Raw genomic sequence first — 19,151 nt, 5'->3', positions numbered from 1 at the left:
TCTAATATAAGAAACAGAGAAGACAAATTAAACAGCCTTATATTTCTTCATAGAGATTACTTTGAAATATTTCAATTCAAATTTTACCGATTTACATTCTTGTGATGCACAAATATATCAAAACACTTTGAACAATGAAATAAAAATGTTTCCAAGCCTTGAGTTTAAAAAAAAATAAACTTTCTTTTAGATGAAAAATCCTTTGGTCATTGTACTGTGTTTTGGACTCTTATACTGATGTAATTCTCCTAAAGAGCATTCAAAAGATGCTGCTAAAAATAATATTCTCATCCTGTCAATAAACTGCTATAAATAAGCCGCTCTCTGAGCAGCAGCATTATCTTATTCTTTTGCATTATATTAACTTCCAATTTTTTCCTAATTGCCTTGTAGTTTTTGCACAAATCCTCTCCTTGATGAAAGATCCGCAGCCCTTCCATTCTGAACCTACTACAGCTACCAAAAATAAATGTTTCAGAACATTTTCTGTCTTACTTCTATTCTGTATTTTCTATCTCTCTTTATTGTAAGAGGTTCATAGAATCATGGAATGGTTTGTGTTGTAAGGGACCTTAAAGCCCATTTCTTTCCAACCCCCCTGCCATGGGCAGGGACACTCCTCATTAGACCAGATTTTTCAGACCCCCATTCACCCTGGCCTTGCAAACTTCCAGGATGGTGCATTCTCAGCTTCTCTGTACAATCCGTTCCAGTGCCTCCATAATGAAGAACTTCTTCCTTATCAAAACCTGCTGGATTCTGAACAGTCTCCAGATTCTGGGCATCTCCTGTTGGCATTGGCACCAAAATGCTAGAATTGGGGTAGATTGAAGTTCTCCTCCCTACTTTAGTTTACTTTAGTTAACTTAAGTTTAAACCCTTCCTGCATCATGTAAAAGAAGTGCCCTTTCCCTCAACTTCCAAATTTTTCCTTAAGATCATTTTACGCTGCAGCAATATTCACAATAAGTCATAAAAGTGAGAAATGGCAAAGGATAACTCTAACCATGTAAAATGGCTGAATAACTACCCAAAAAATATAAGTCACCAATGAGATAAAATGATACTTTTATTGTCATCAGATTATCATGAGCATTTCTTTTCTAACCTTTGTAGCTCTTGTTTATTATGTTATGCCACTGGTCAGAACACCAATCTCTTGTGGACAACACTGAATTTTTTGCACATATTTCATAATTCACACATTGCATTTTGCATAAATTCATATATGTAAGAATTAAATATCATGTTATTACTCAATCTATATATGTATATAGACATCAACCTAGCATGTGATGCTGAAGGTGGCATTCCTTTTTGAACAGCTACTACCAACCACAAGGCTGGCTGATTTTCTTTTTCTTTTCACACACTTATGCCTCTAAAGAAATCAGCTAATACAGTGGAAGGAGCACACTAGTTTGATATCCAGTCCGATCTTAGAACATATTTTAAAATATTTTAAATTATAAGGGCTTTGAATGATATCTGTATCATATGTCTTGGATTTTCCCCAGAAGGTAACATGTAATCTAAAACTGTCAATTTTTGGAAGAGCACTGAGAAGAGGCACATGGTACCTGAAAAGAAACACGATAAAATAAATAATCTCTTTTATTGTTCCTCTGACAAGTTTTATCAAACCTGTATTTTCTTTCCACAGCAGAAATCTTAACATACTTCAATGATTTTCACCCACTGCAGAAATGTACGTAAAACACACTTACATCCCCTTCAGACAAGGAAATCTTAGTGTGGAATTGCTTTACACTATGCACATGCTTTTGTCTACCAGGTGGCTAGATATTTTTTAAAGGGATGCCTACACAGCACCTTTCAGAATGCTAGAAAGAGTTTAGCTTTACAAAGCAGCTGACCAAGAAATCCTTTGGTATCCATATGCTATTTATGGTCAGTTAAAAGAATGATGTAATAGTAAATCCATAACTAGTCACTTCAGTTAAGCAATATTTTACTACTTGTGCTGCCATAACTTCATTACTTGCTGATATCTGTTGTAATTCAGAGACTGGTATCTAAATGATACACAAAACCTCCTGAGAAATCAGTTTGTAAGTATATTTAGTCAGGAAAAAATACAGCAATGAAAGAAAAGTTACATTTCATTGCAATAGAGAAACTCAGAGGCTATGGGACTCCCTGATTAACTTTTTGCATTAACATAAATCATAAATCAGTTCTAAAACCAGCATGAAGTTTTTGCTTCCTATTATGTTGTTTAAGCAATTTGTCTGAATGAGGAATGCATTTCATACAACCAGAAAAAGTATTCATGTTATAAAAAAAACTCTAAAAATAAGATTAAAATACTATTTATATTTTGGAAAAAGCAATTATAAATGTGGTGCTAAGGCAATTCCATAAGAAGCAATTTTTTTTTAAAGAATTATAATGTAATCAGTGTTTCACTTACTTGTACTAGGAGCTTTTCATATGCTATTCTTTAGAATATAATAATTCATAGTGAAGTACTACAATGCCTATAAGTAGAATGATGAATATAATAAGAATATCCAGATTTATATTTGTTTTAACCCTGATAATACAGCACATTTGGAGTTTAAAGATGATAATATTTCAGACCTGTATTAAAGTATAATCTGTTGATACTTTCTTTGATCGGAAGACTTGGAAATTTGTAGCAACCTATGCAGCAGCTGTCAATAACCTCTAATTAAGTGTTTGCAATGGGAGGTAATAAAGGCAAACACTTATCCACTAAGACAACAAATATAAGAAAGCTGAAATAACTCCAGAATTGACAAAAGAACTCAAATTTTCTACAGCTCCTGTCTTTGGATGTCTACAACCTATGTACTCAGTCTATTTGTTCTTCACTTTTTCTTTTATATTATGCCATTCATCCCCTCAGATGTACTATGGCTGCAATATTCCTGCATAAAGATCTGCCTAGTATTTCTCTATAATATCTATTTATTTGTTTCTCTAAATGCTTCTTGCAGTGGTGAAACAACAAGCTCTATATACATAGAATGGTAAAATTTTAATGTGTGGATCTAAACACAAATTGTTCAGCCATCTGAAAAAGCTGATAGGTACTGTTTTCCAACAGGCATGTGAGACAGGCACCATATTAACTAAAACTAAACTTTTGCATGATTTGTTTCAAGTTCAAGACTTCTCAAGCCTTGTATTTCCTTCATTTAAACTCTAGCTGTTTTTCACAGTAAACATTTTGTGCTTTAATTTCAGATGTTAAATGACTTCTCTTACCTAATAATTTGCAATGTAAGTAAATCCCCAAAATGCCACAGCATATCAGGCTCTTTCTCTATTGTGACTTTTCAGACTAATCCAACTCCTCCTGACTTCCCCATCAAGAGACTGCAGACAGGTTTCAATACGAAATTTCATACTCTTTAGTGCAGATGCTTGAATACACACTTGGGGCTTTTTGCTCTTTGGCTCAAAATACAAACAGTTAAGTTTCACTTGTATTATTGGAATTACTTTTAGAAATCAGAGTAATAGGATTTCTCTATTTAAATACGTGAAAGGTATAAAGCTATTTCAAAACGAATGCTGAAGCACCCTATTCTCAATATAGAAGATTTTACAGCACCTATCATGCTGCAGTCATTCTTGGGCTTTCAAGAAGGAAACTTGCAGCTGAGTAACCTCTGTGCTCAGTTCTCTAATAATAATAACTCCAAAGTGACAACAAGCCTTTACATGATAGACCATTTTGCTTTTGCATATTTTTTAGCTGCTTAGTTCACAACACATTCTGGATATGCTTCACAGTCAGTAAAAAAGGATAACTTTATCTCCATAATAACTAAAAAAATATATACATTCAAGAAAAAGGAAAAAACTAAATTCCAGTGAGAATACTGGAAAAAAGAAAATACAACCTCATCTCTTCTTAAACTCATTGAGCAATACAGAAATATTAATGTTTTCATCAGGGCAAACAACCTAAAAATAAAAAAAAAATTAAATTTAAAATATTTAAATAAAAAATATTTTAAAAACCTAAAAAATTTTAAAAAATTATTTATTTCTACAATTCTGTTTCTTTAGTATATACTTAAGAAAACTCAGGGAAATCGTCTGATGTACAAGCTATAAAAAATATATCATACAATTGATAATGCACTGCAATCAAATTAAAACTATACAAGAAATAGTCCCTCTGTTCCATTAGTAAGAAAAAAAATCCCAAAGAAAGAAAGAAAGAAAAAAAAATAACAATCCACCAAACCCAAGCACCACTTTCAAATAGGCCTACAAACATCTGATGATATTCAGTCAAATACCAACCCAGAAATTCCATATAAATAAAAATCAAATTAATTCTATCCAGTGTTCACAAAAAATGATCATGTTCTCCAACAATACTGATGAGCTGCAATACAGGACCTCAATCATGAAAATAAAAAAAAAAATGGAACTTAAAGCAAAACAAGGAAAAGTAATATCATATTCAGCTGACCAGAAAAGACAGGAAAAGAGCAAGTAATTCAACAGTTCTTCATGTAAACCTGTTTATGATCTTAAAGGTAATGAGAAAAAACTTTATCAGTATTAGAAACCATTAAAAAGTACAGGTTTGTAATATTATGACAGACTATGATAATTTGATGAATGATTTAGTAAAAGAAAAATTGTTGAATTAGCCTAGTACTATAATTCTAAAGAGAGTCCCACAAACACAAAACAAAATATACAGCCTAAAAACGTACAAAACACTAAATAGATACAAAACTAGTGGTTTGTTCCATATTTTTCATTTTCAAAATAATCAAGTCCAAATTTTCCAGACAACTTAACTCAAAAATGGAAATAGATAAAGAAGCCAATACAAAGCCTCCAATATTGTTGAAAAACAACTGAAATTAAGTGGATAGGACTTCTGACATATTTAGAAAGCAGAAAGAATGTAATGTATGACAAAATTTGACTATACATAATTTTATGTCACCAAAACTTTAGACTGACAAATACCAATTATTTATTTGTATCATTTTAGCATGTGCATAGCTACACAAACAGATCAACCTGCTCTTCCAAATGTCAAAAGGTCAATGATAAGACAAGATTTTTTCTTTTAATGGAAGGAGAAGTAAGAACTATTCTATCCTCTCCATTAAAGAAAACAAAATAAAATTAAAAGAAAGAAAACAACGCAACAACAGCAACAACAAAAAGTAAAAAATAAAAAGAATACAACAACAACAAACCCCCCAAAAATCAAACCAAAACAAAAACAATTATATTTTCCCCCAGGAACACAACTTGAATGTCTCAGGAATCTACTCCAGTAGATCCACCCTGAGGGAAATCACAAAGATGAAAAATCATTGCTGGGAGCATTTGGTCAAAACTCTTCTAGTCCTATAACAGAAACACTGTCCATCGAAAATAAATGAGACCACTCCAATTATCCACACAAATTTCATTCAGTTATTAATAAGATTTGTTTTTTTTCCTCTGGCATCCATTAAACATCCATTATGTTTATATGTCTAATATGCTTAATTTTGATTAGTTTCCTGTACCTCAGTTGTGAGATTTACAACCTGCAGTGCTTGTGGCATAAGACTCAATTAAATCATGAAGCATTTTGCTCCCATATTTCCCCTCCTTGGGCTAATGAAACTAATTTTATTTTAAATATTTAGTGCAGAGCAAGGTGATATAGCTCTAGACCTTTAAATTATCAGTTCATTTTGAAAAAAATATCTTATTTTCTTGCTTTATGTTTCTGCAGGCTATTCACTTTCCTTATAGTGACAGTCACCTTACAATATATCTAGAATTTATACTTGCAGGTATATACTGCTAGTAGGAAGAAAAAAAAGCTGATACTTTTTTTTTTAAATAATGAAATAATACTCAGTTTTGGATTATTATTTCATTAGTAACATGCATTCTTGTGTATTCAGATATTATTTAAATTCAAACACTGTAATGACAAAAGGAATAACTGCTTCTCCTTATCCTCATATCCAAATTAGATAAATTAATAAATTAATACAGGAAGATCAGTAGCTGCAGAGATTCTGACAGGTAATAGATTACCTGCTAGGCTGAGGAATATTCTGCACAGCTGCATTTTCTGATAAGGCAGCAGTTCATTGTCATCATCATTTCTACTTTTAAAATGCTATCATGCCATGAACTTAAGTCTTTAAAAAGAGTATTATCTTCTACCAGATGCTAGCATAATTTTTATTTATTCCATTACAGATTTATCAGAATAAAATTTTATCAGAGTTATTCCATTTCTTCATTGGAATATTTTATAAACTGGATACTGACAGTCACACTGCTATTTCATACAGATATTACTTGGATAGATAAATCAACAGTGCATTATACAAAGAAAGATTAAAGCACTATTTTCTTGCTACTTCCAACACAAACAGTCAATCAGCATTCAAATTTATCAATGTTGAACTGTAAAAGACAACCAATATATGGTATTTTTCTTCCTATATAAACAATATTTTACAAGATGGTAGCTACCAATATGCAATATATAGAGCACAGCCATTAACATAAACTCAGGTAATCCCAAGTGATGACATAAAGCTGTTGACAGATTCCCTGGGTGCTATCATTGAACATACTATTTTCACATTATCTTTTCCTTTGATCCAACAATTCCCTCTGGCACTCCCTAGAAAATCCTAACAGATAAGCTTTGGATAAAACACACCTAGTTAAGCTGTCCTAGACCCCCTAATTCCTGTTTTATCACACTGCAACTGCGGAGGTTCCTCTGGATTTTTCTGCTCGCAGATTTAGATGCTAAATTCAATGCACTCTTTGTCCATTTCTGAATTGACCCTGTCATGGTAGGAATTGCTGTGACTTTGCAATTTGAAACACGCTTCCATGGCAGTCCTGAGAATCAGAATGATTATAAATGCTGTGTATGCTTGAACAGTGCATAGCACTGTGCAATGAGCTAGGATTAATTAAATTTCAAAGCCAAAATATATATTTCACTAAAGCTTTAAATTGCCCATGCAGTCACCTACATTAATCATCTCATTTCATATCAAAACTGTTCATTTTGGCCACATGTTTTATTGCCTGAATATTAATTTCTAATTCAACTAGTCTTGCTTCTGACCCTAAACAGAGCAGAGCCCATGAATATCACTAACTTTTAATTAGTGTTGAATTAAAACAAAAATTCCAAGCCATAAAAACCTATGCTAATAACAGATGCATCCAAAACAGTAAATCAAAACACGTGATACTAAGAACTAATTAACAAAACTACAATTTCAGTTGTTCCTGTACAATATTTAAGCTAACCATTAGTTATCTCTCCAGTGTTCAATCAGCCATTAAATCTATTTTCTGTAACTATATCCCAGTGCAGAAGTAAACTTCTTTCCTCATAAATGGGAGAAAATACCTTCTTTTTATTTCATTCCATCCATACAGTGGCTGTTACTATCATTATTCCAATGAAGTGAAAGGGTGGGGGGAGAAAAATTACTCTAAAAAAAAGCAAAACAGGAAAAAACCCTGAAGAAAAATAAAGAAAAACCCTTAAAACCTAACCAAACCTTTTGCTTTCAGAAACAGACATTGAATTAGGCTGAACTTGTTCACAAACAGGTTACCAAAATTAATAAGGGTCTGAAACACACAGATTTGCCACTGTCTGAGAAGATGCCTGGTCCACTTCACCTATCACAGAGCTGCATGAGAGTGAAAAAAATATCTTCCATCCCATGTCTTCTTTCTGTTTTCCAATTTAGAATCAATAAAAGAGCTTAAATAATCCAATGTTAGAATTAAGAATATTGGATCAGAATAATCTTCTGTCTGCTGCCAATACACCTGGAGGTGCTGGTGAAGCTAAACAGGCTTTTTAATTATGTATTTACCATAGTACCAGGAGGCAGTGTTATAATGTCTAAATGGAAATTTTTTTAGATTACTGGATCTAACAGTTTATAATATCCATTTAACATGACTTGCTAGTGGCAACTTTAGAACCAACCTTGAAAATTGCCCTGAAATCTAATGGATTAGGAAAATACTTGTTCTCTGTGAAAATGAACAGGTCTGACAAATGCCAGGCAAAAGCAATATGCAGCACAATAGAGTCACATATCACATGGGTTATATTCATCCATACTCCTTCAAATTAATGTAAGATGCTCCACTTCTTGCCAGTATAAAGCAAATAATTTCAGTTCAGAAAGACTGACATGAAGAAATTTGCAAATAGCCGCTTTTGCCTATCACTGAAAATGCACAATAGATGTAAAGCCAGTTTCATTTTACACCATTTCTTTATTTTTTCTACTTTATAGTGGTCTCCCAACTTTCTGCAATCCCCTCAAAAAGCTATATAAAAACACCCTTCTGCCTGCTAAACAGGTTTCCATGAGTCTTTGAAAACACTTTGTCCATTACATGTTTATTCTGGGTAAAGTTTTCTTGTTAAGCAAGAATAACTCAACATATATAATGTGTCATCAAAAAGTCTTGCTTTTTTTCCTCTAACTGAAGCAGGTTGGTAGATGCTGTATAAACATGTCATAGTTTTAGAAGAGCCAGGAAACAACATTTTCCAGCTAGCAGTATGGAAGTGCCCATCTAGAAGTGTGAGTAGTAAGTAAAGTTGATCTGAGTGTAAAATATGAGATTCCATAGTTAAAAAAAAATATTAGTAACAGAACTTTCCTGTTACCCACAGTTCTGCATACATAATAAATCTGTGAGTAACTCCTCCAAGACTCCTGTGGCCTGTGAGTAGTATGTGAAACTAAAAAATCTTACATTTATATTGTTCCCTTATATCAATACTTCTCATTCTATATAGGGCTGATAATGCATTGAAAAATTAATAAGACTAAATGCAAACAAGAGACTTTATTATAAATGTCAATAAATCACAGTATTCTGGACAGACTTTATTTGCATGAAGAGAAGATTATAAAAACATACATATGTCATATTCATGTATTCTTCTATCAGTGACTCTATTTTATTCCTTTGTGTAAGTATTTTTTGTATAACATTGTATAACCACCACTTATGAAAGCTATGAAAGCAATGATATTCCATACATTTGAAACCAATCATAAACTGATAGTTCAAACAAGTGAAACAAGTGTGAAATAAGTGACTCGATGCACTTACCACTAGGAAATAATTACATCTGCAGTAAAATGAAGCCAGACTAGATTAAATTTTTTTTTCCATATTTTTCAGCACTGACACTTCCTTAAACAAGCCAAAAGTCTGGAATAAGAAGCTATTCCAAATGGTTACTATAATTACATACTATTTTCTTTTAATTCTTCACCATAGTGTAAGATAAAAAGACAAGTCAAACTTCGACAGGCTCAAAATTTCTTGATTGATTAAATTCAAGAATTAAATGCATAGGGAGATATTTACCCAGCTGTGATGACCAGGCCATTAAATAATATTTGGTCCATGTTTTAAGGAAATTCATTACTCCTTTTGCTGTAGAAATATTTCTTCATCTTGACAAGAAACTCAAACTCTCCCTGTTTCTTTTCATAGCTAGGCATTTGATGCAAGATGCAAAATTCAAAGCTATGCAAAAAATCTGAAAGCTTGCAGATTATACTAAACTCTGCTGCTGATTTAACCAAACTGAGACTTGGAAGAGAGTGCACCGTCATCTTTTAAATGTTCAATTTGGCTAAAAAGCTCTATTTGACACATTGATTTAAGAAGTGATGTATTGTCAACCAGGGATCCCATGGTAGTTGAGAGCAAGGAAAAAGTGAAGGTGACAGCCAAATTAAATGTGTGAAATCAACACTGCCCTCAAGCTTTTCCTTTGGGAAACATTTCTTTTGGCCACTTTTGTAGGACTATAAATTTGTGTGACATAAATGGTAAAATTACTGATCTGTGATGGGATAGGCAGAGCCAGAAAATAACCCGTCAAGAGCAAAAGAGCAGCCCAAGGATTTCAGATTATTTTAGACAAACTCAATCTACGAGACAGATTTGAAGAAAACTACAAGAAATTATTATTTATCTTTAATTTTCTGTGCTAATGAATGATGATAAAAACTGGAGAGTAGCACTTTAGAAAGAGATGTGGAAGTTGAACATGGCTCCTGGGGGACGTCAGGGACAGCATCACCAGCTGGGCAAGGGAGGGGATTGTCCTGCTCTGCTCCGAGCTGGGGTGGCCTTGAGTGCTGGGGGCAGTTCTGGGTGCCACAATGTAAAAATAAGACACTAAACTACTAGAAAGTATCCAAAGCAGGGCAGTGAAGATGATAAAGGGTCTTGGGGGGAAGCCTTATGAGAAGTGGCTGAGGCCAGCCTGAAGGAGTCTGAGGGGACACCTCATTGCAGTCTGCATCTTCCTCATGAGGGGAAGCAGAGGGTGGTTGGGCACTGGAAGAGGCTCCCCAGAGCAATGGTCACAGCACCAGCCTGACAGAGCTCAAAAGGTGTTTGGACAATGCTCTCAGACTCTCAGGTGTGTTTTCTGGGGCTGTCCTGAGCAGGACGATGTGTAGGGCTCAATGATATTTATGAGTCCTTGCAGTAGAACTGCATGCAGTAACAACCTTAAAGAGGCAAAACATTTGAAATGGGTCTGTTCACCCTCTTAATACTGGCTTCAACAAGGTGGCTGGGGAACAACATCATACTCAGAAAAGGAGGGCAGCTATGATACCCACCTTACACAGTTGCTTATAGTGGGAGCCTGCACCAGTACAGAGGACTGAGTACACTGTATTTCATTAATGGTTTAAATCTGTGCTCCCATTTCCTGTCTTGTGACAGTCCGTGATGTTCCATGTGATACAGGTTTAGTCCAGGTCATAACAGACAAAATCATATTGCATATTCTCTCCACTGTCCCCTTTTCCCCCCTCAGAAAACAAAATTAGACATAACCACTATTTTCACTTGTCCATATATTGTAACAGCTTAGAAATTGTAAGGATCTGTCTCTTAATTTTTCTCCCTCAAAAAAAACTGTTTGGAAGGGAAATGGGAAAAGCACTAGGAGGACTTTTAATAATGTCATTTGCAAGGGAGCTGAACTGTACTAAAGGTGAACAGCATGCATGATGGTGTTGGAATTTCTGGCATCTCCTTCTGAAGGAGTAAGACATTAATCCTACAGACCAATTTTTACCTTTTTCTGGAGATTTAGAATGCATTAGACTACAGCTCTATTTCTAAATATTTCTATTGCTGCTGAAGATTTATTACTACTATTAACTGTAAGTGCAACAGATTCTCACTGTTATTTCAGTGAGATTCCTTGCAAGCAAACATCTGATATGGCTCCAGTGAATAGTCTTTATCAAAATGCTTTTATTGTGTATATATATACCAGATCATATATAAGTACCTAATTTTTTTATATCTGAGCTCTCTTGAATAAAATTTTAACTTTGAAATTTATACAAATTTCATGTGTCTTAGAGACCATCTACTAGGTCATCATCAACATAACAGTAAAAAATAGAGAAACAGGGTTTCCTTTATTTTATATCATTTGTGGTGTATTGTGTCATAACATATGCAGTACCATACTAATAACTGGAATATAACAAGAAGACATTCCCCTTCTACTGCTGTATTTTATGCAGTAACATGGAAGAGATCTCATCCATCTCTAATGACCTATACCAATATTCAATAAAACAAGACAACAATGTTATACACAGATAACTACTTATGTCAGCAGTAGACTCTTTACTCACTGTGGTGTAAGGACAGTTCTGTGACAATCTATTTAAACTCATACCTCTTAAGCAGCAAATAATCCCACTAGACATGTAGATATATGAATATTTAAAAAATATTTGTGCAGGTTGTGCAGCCCTTTATTCACCACCATTTGGTCACATGCTTCCACCCAGGTTTCTGCTAGATCTCAGGAGAAGAACAAATAATTCAAACTATATGATTTTGCCTAAATTAATTTAGACCCTAGTGTGTGTTTGAAACAGCAAGTCTATGTACAATTCATGAATTCTAACTCTCCTTTAAAAGTTTATTGAATTTTAACAGCTGCAGCTTGTGTTTTAGTCATAGGTAGGTGGAAGTATCACACATTTGCAGACAACTAATCAGAAACATTTTGGTTGAGAGGGACTTTTGAAGAGCTTTTTTCTGACCTCTGCAAAAAGCACGGTTGCCTTCTGAGCAAGATTACTTTGCTTCAGGCCTTCAGTCAACTCTTGAAAATCTCCCAAACATCCCACAGCTTCTTTATGCAACATTCTCAGTAGCTGACCACCTCACTCTGAACTTTCTTCATCATACCAGATGATCCCCAATTGCAACTTCTGATCCTTGTGCTCCTCTAAGGAAAATTTTAATCTACCATCACTGTAGTTTCTCTCAATTTTGTTGCCAAATAGTACAGACTGATTCACCTCAGACCTTTTTCCTCCACATTAAACAAGACTGGGTCCTTTTCCTTCTTCTATGCTGTGTATTCCACTTAGTCACTTTATTGGTCCTCTACTAAATTTGCCTGCATTTGTTAATTCCTCCTTTTCAGGTGGCTTCACAACATAACAGAGAATCCAACATGTGGGCTCACTGTGTCAAGAACAGAAAATAATCACTCCTCTCTGCTTACTGGTCAATTTTGCCCATGCAGCTGCTGTCCTATGTCAACTTGCTTCCTACTAAAAGCCACAGATCCTTCTGTGCAGCTGTTTGCTACCCAGCATTTTAGTGACTAGCTTCTACCAGTGAGTGGGGTTATTCTGTCCCAATGGAAGGACTTGTATTTGTCATTGATAAGTTTCAAGGAAGGTATTTGTTGAATATAAAGTTGTTGAAAATGATCATTGCAAAACCAGAATAAAATTAAATAGCAAGGATCTGGCAAGCCAGTACTTCGTTAAACTAAGAAGTGGAAAAATTCAGAAATCATTTGGTATTCTTAGCAGAGCTTATAAGCACATTACATCAGCTACCAGATCTCTGGAGGGCACTTCTTCTCATGTAAAGAGAAAGAACTGCATGGATTAAAATTATGCTGGTTATGTTTGGTAGGTTTTAAGACAGAGTAGGTGTGGGAAGCATTGTTACTAAAGCAGCTAATACACAAGTTAGTAATCAATGCAGAATTGGTAGGTTGTTGTCCCAGACTGAGAGCTACTTTTGCCCAAAAGACCTAGTTATATCTATTATATTCTTCTTTCTACAAATACTACAAAAATTTGATCATTAAATCCAGAAAAAATCCTCTTAGATCAAGGTATTATGTGACACTAAATGTGGGGTTTCAGAAAACAATTTTATTTCCAAGATAAGCTGTTTGTTGCTGTTCATAGTCACAGTACCTGCATTATCAGACCAGTGATTTACCACAATACTTGTGTTTTTTAGAAGGAAGAAAATGTCTTCAGGCTGAGTCATCAGCTAAGAAAGTCTTTTATGTATAAAAATTATTTCTAGGTTTGGTATTGTAATGTCTATGAATCTGTATCTAAGGTTAACACAATGGTAAGAGTAGAAAAGTATTCACCCTCCAGAGATCATTCAGTCTAGATTTCATATAGAGGATCATGTAGGAATTCAAAATAGACCAGGGAGACCATTAGATATCATTGAGGAGCAATTGGCCTCTGTAAAAGGTGTCAGTGAATACGAGTGCCTGGTACCTGCACTCTCATGGTACACATGCAAAAAATAAAAACAAAATATTTTAAAACAATCACTAAATGCTGAGGTGTTGAGATTTTTTTTCTACTATTGAGGTGGATAGACCTCCGACCAACCTGACTGAGTTAAAGCTGTCCGTACATATTACAGGAGGTTTGGATTGTGTGTCATTTTAGAAGTCCCTTTCAACTCAAATTATTCTATGATTGCATGCAAAGTACAAAAAAAGAATGGAGATGTCTGTCTGAAAAAGGTGCTGACTGATGCTGTGAGGAGTGATCTCGTGGCCAGCTGAACAGGAGTCAGCTTGTATGTGCTGCTAACCGTGGTGACAGCAGTGCAGCTCACAAGGGCCCTACACACAAGGTCCCAAGGGAGAACCAGGGACAGGATGGTCGGAAGGAGCATGGCATCCTGAACAGGTATAGCTGGGAAAGACTAGCTTTGCTCCCACAATAAAACTTAAGAACAATCTGAATGGAAAGACAGAGAAAAATTGGGTAGAAAAGTATACCCAAATCAGAGCCCAGAGAATTAACCTAAAATCAGTCTGTTTCTGACTGATAAAACCAAAGAGATAAGGCAAGCAAGCAGAAAAAGAGTTAAAGTAACATCTTTAGGCCTGAGCCTACAGCCTGTCCCATGAAGGTACAGTCTTGCCTCATCAGTGCCAGAACCCAAAAGGCCAGTGTGAATCCACTTAAATGCAGGAGGTGGCAGGGAAAGGGACATGTTTCTCTCGTGCTTCGTGATGTGTCACTATAATCTTGGATAAAAAAGACTAGACAACTGCCCTTTTCTTAAGAAAACCACTTACTTGAGATGAAAAAAGTATTGGTTTATTATTTAATTCAAAAGACAACTTGAGGCTAGTTCATGGCACAAGCACACTTGTTATGCTCTGAGACATTGCTGGTGATCGATAAACAGTGATTTCAAGCTCATGCAAGGGTCAATATAGAAGGATTTGGGGAAATTCTCCTCGTGAAAGTGAATTTTTAAAAATAAAAAATGCATCAGGGAGGCTCAATAAATATTGTCGTATGTTTTTAATTAGCTCAAGTTCTCTAGAAACTGTCATGGCATGATAAACTAGAAATCAGTTTTTACAACTAAATCAATGAATGCTTTTGCAAAGACAAATTAAAATATTCTTACTTTGTATCTAGTCTAGAAAATTGCCTAAAAAATAAATATTGTATATGTGTACTGATTTTACCTTACAACTCTTAGCATTAGTCCTGTGACTTTAATATTCTAATAATATTAGAATCCTCTGGATTATGGAATTCTAATGAGAAAAAGAATTATGCCTGTCTGGAAGACCCCAGTTAGGATGTAATTATAAGGTGAAATCACAAGTGCAAAGTAATTGAAATGCATGGTTGTGAGGGCTCAGTTTTGACAACATAAGAAAGCTTTCACTAAGCATTCACTGGTATGATGAATATTTTGTGTAATTAAGGTTATGCTTGCTACTGGAAGCAGTATATCTACTCTGTTTATAAGCCATATGCACATTAGTGTACTGATGACTTGCAGCTTATGATATACTTTTAGTAACAATGGGCAAGAAATATATTTTTTTGGTGAAATTATTGCTTAAGCTGTCATGTGTTGTAATGCCCTCAATACACACTGGGAAAAAAATTACTTATCACAATTCTGTCCTGCTTTTGTATGTTAATCTTTTACTACATAATTATTTGTTTGTTAATACCACAACAGAGAGGCTAGTTTTATATTATTGCAAAAGGAAGATACATTACAATTTCTATATTTTAGGCATGAGAATACATTACTTGCACAGCTGAGTTTTCCAGAGCTGTTACCTTAATTTTGTCAACAAGCATCATTTATACACACACATGCATACACACACACACACAATGGCATATTTAACAGCTTCTGTACTGAATTTAGTTAAATATTTACAGACTTATTCCAGTACATCTCAAGGCAGCATCATGAGAACTCTAGTGACAGGGAAATCCTCAGCCTCCTTGACATGGGTCAGACCCCAACAAGTGAATGTGAATACTCATGGCCCCTACTACCATGGAGACAATACTCCCCACTCCCAATTCCAAACACCTCCATAATATTTAATGCAGTTGTTTAGAAAGAATACTATTTGTAATAGAATGCAATACAAATTAATTGGCGATTTGGGGGTTACTCTTATATTTTATCACCCTGGAGAACAAAGACAACTTTGATCTTTCATTTTTTGAGAAGGCTGCATGTGGTAAAACAAGCAGGTTTATCAGTAACTAAAAATTGGGGGTGAGAATTTTTGTTCTATCAATTAAAAAATTATAAAAATTGAGGTGTACATTTTAAAGATATTATCGACTGCCAAGTACTAGATGAAAAAATCATGTTAATAAAGCAAGTTGGGCATTCATTTTCTAAGATGAAATGTTATTATTTGCACAGACTCATTGACATTCATCTAGTGATACAAGTGAGTATTGTTTGTTTCTCATCTTTCTTTAAGAAGTAGACTTGAAAGTTCACAGGTCCAAGCATGACACATAAAATGTTGGAATTTTGTGTAAACAAGCAGTACAGAAGAGATTATATGCATTCAGCCTCTTTAACCATTACATTTTAATTCTTTATCTCCATCAATTTTAAGTTTAATCATTGCACTGTATATATAGGCAAAGTAGTTCTAATAATAAATGATTAAATGGCAAAAAATAGTCCAAAGGACACAGTCATCTGAGAACTCCTCACCTGTTTCCTCTTATGCTCCTGTCACCTGGAGGGAAGCATAGAGATGTAACTGTGGGCGACGGCAGTCCACAGTATTGAAACCCACAGAGCCAAACTGCTGGTATCAATGTGTCAGGAAACTGAGCAAAACTAAAATGAGATCTGTTGCAACATCAACATGTGCTGCAAAGATGGAGGGTACAAGGTACATCTGCTAGAAAACAAAGGCTTTTAAATCTCTTGGAAGTCCTCCTATTCTCCTGTCTTCAGACCCAAGTCACTTACCTACACATATACATTTCATTTCCTGCTGTATCCCAATTGCCCAGGCTCCTGCCTTCCCTCTTCTTTGGGGAACCATTTCTACAACTTTTCTCCACAGCCCTGCCCCATGAGAGCCTTGTTTTACCTGCTGTGGCCAGGCATAACCAGGGAAGACAGTTTGAACCTAACTGCAGTGCTGCTGTTCTCACCAAGCCACACAAAACTGGCTCAGACTGCCTGTCTCCCACACCACAGGAGGGAACAAGCAAGGGGAGGAGACACACCCTGTCTTCATCAGCAGATTGGACACAAAAAGCACACCCTAGGCTCTTGTTCATTCTTTTGTCACCCTGACCCTAAGTAAACAGTGTTGGTTTTTTTTGGTGGTTTGTTTTTTTTTTTTTTTTTTTTTTTTTATGTCTAGAGAACAGTCATTGGTATAAAAAGACTAAAAACAAAGAGTGAAAGGTTGTAATAGATAGCTTTTCACTAGAATTTTTTGTATTTTCTAGATTTGATTTCACCTCACCATTTCAAAGGTTCACATGCAGTTCTATCATCTGCTCTTCATTACACCTATATAATTTCTACAGGACTCCAATTTTCCATATGTGGGCTGGTTTTGTAGTTTCGGTTTTTTTAGATTAGTTCATCTGGACATCTACTCCTGCATATGAGAACATAATTTGTCCCTCTCCTTATTAAGTTTTACAGTGCAGTGTTCCTCTTTAGTGATTTATTTACTGACTGACTAAGAAAACAATCACCTAAAAATAAAGCTACAATATTAATTAAATTCTTAATACTTACAATTAATTTCAATTTTTTAAATTGTATTTATATTCAAGCTTCTCTGTTGACAAATACATACTTAGTCTTACTGTAAGCAAATCTTTTAATAGCAAAAAGACACAATGAAGACTTTACTTACCAAGCCATCCTGATCCGGAATTGGGTATACACATATCTGTTTCAGCACTGGGCAACACAAATCCAACCACAAACACTTCCACTCCATCAGCCATTAGGGCCATTCCTAGCACAAAGAAGAGGGCCCACTGGAAACGACCATGGCCACATTCTTGTATTATCAATTCATATTGCTGTGCTAGCTCTTCTTCGTCAGCTTTCCTCTCTGTTTCCAGTTCATGACGATCCTTGTATTCATCACGCATAGACTGACCTAAGGCCACCATGTCATCCTTACCCTGCCCTGTGCTGGGGATTCCCTGATACTCTCCTTCATAAATTTCATCATCTTCATCATGTCCTTCAGTTGCTTCACTTGATCCTTCATCATCATTAGCTTCTACACCATAATTTCCTCCTTGACCATAGTAATCATCATCATCATCTTCCTCATCCTGGAATCGACTGTAGGATCTCTGTGTGTAGCCATCCTGGGCTTTGTCAACTGCTTTATTAACTTTTTTCACTGCTTGCCTCTTCACCTCTTTAGCAATATCTTTGGCCCCTTTCACTAGCGAAGTCCTGTCTTTGTATGTGTCCTCCATCCTGTATCAAAAGGACTGCTGCTACGCTGCAAAGGCACCTGCCAAATATTGTTTGGAATGTCTACTGCGTGTTGGACATCAGTAGAAAAAGCCCAGGTACAAGTGAAGCTGTAATACTCAACCTGTAAAATATAAGATAAAAAAGTTTATACTTCACTATTTTTAGATGCCTCTTCACACTGATACAGAATCATCCCAATCTTTATTGAAGCACTGGACATCAGAATACAGGACTTTGATTATAAAAGCGTGGATTTTCTTCAGAGATACAAATACCACAGGTTACAAGGAAAATATGCCAAAGATAAATTTAATATCTCTATCAGAGAATCTTTAGAATTAAATTTTTTACTCTCTAGTCTCAGATATCAAGTTTTATTCTGAAAGAAACCAAGCAATTCCATGCATCATACATCATATTGATTCTGTCTGCAATATCCTTTCCCATTTGAATCCTCTGTTTTATAAGAAAGGGCTACAAACACTAACTTTTCTCTCAGTGAGTTACCATGAAATATCTGTCTAGCCTTCTGTTTAACACAAATCCTGTAGAAAGTTAGTATTCCTCCAAATCTGTACCAGTGTCTCAAAGCTGACTGAATATGGCCAGTGCATTCACAGTGCATTCACACTGAGTCTCAGCAATATGAAATCCCACCCTAAAAAATTCAGTGTGCGGAGCTGTGTGGGCAGAAGTGGTGGCACTTTCACACTTTGAAGATTCCCAATACCTAAATAATTTTCCTTTCTTCCCTATCTATACTCAGAGTAGGGGCAGAGTGGAGCAACTGTATATTATCAGCTAATGCATCTCCCAGTGTGTTAGTCCAGCAAGAGTTCCCACTAGCCAAGCTGCAGGAAAGCACCAAGACATTTTGCCCCAATTCACCTCCCTGCCCCCCTGCTCTATCCTTCCATCTTGTGCAGCCCCAAATGCAGACACAATGAGTCAAGAGCAGTTGCTTACTAGACTGCAGATTAAACTTTCACTTCTTGGTG

General features: G+C 35.3%; 1 protein-coding gene across 1 annotated transcript in view; it reads right to left on the bottom strand.

Annotated features, from left to right (window-relative positions):
- The window catches only part of SV2C (synaptic vesicle glycoprotein 2C), a 109,597-nt gene that overhangs the window by 65,807 nt on the left and 24,639 nt on the right, over nt 1-19,151 (bottom strand). Inside the window, exon 2 of the mRNA XM_085565983.1 lies at nt 17,570-18,274. Within this exon, the coding sequence (XP_085422109.1) occupies nt 17,570-18,152 (583 nt within the window). The 5' untranslated portion in view covers nt 18,153-18,274. The remainder of the gene's footprint in view (nt 1-17,569; nt 18,275-19,151) is intronic.

This window comes from Lonchura striata, chromosome Z (assembly GCF_050655825.1).
Source record: "Lonchura striata isolate lonStrDom1 chromosome Z, ASM5065582v1, whole genome shotgun sequence".
Taxonomy (NCBI): Eukaryota; Metazoa; Chordata; class Aves; order Passeriformes; family Estrildidae; genus Lonchura; species Lonchura striata.
The sequence above is the reverse complement of the archived record's forward strand: the minus strand, read 5'-3'. Positions and strand labels throughout refer to the sequence as shown.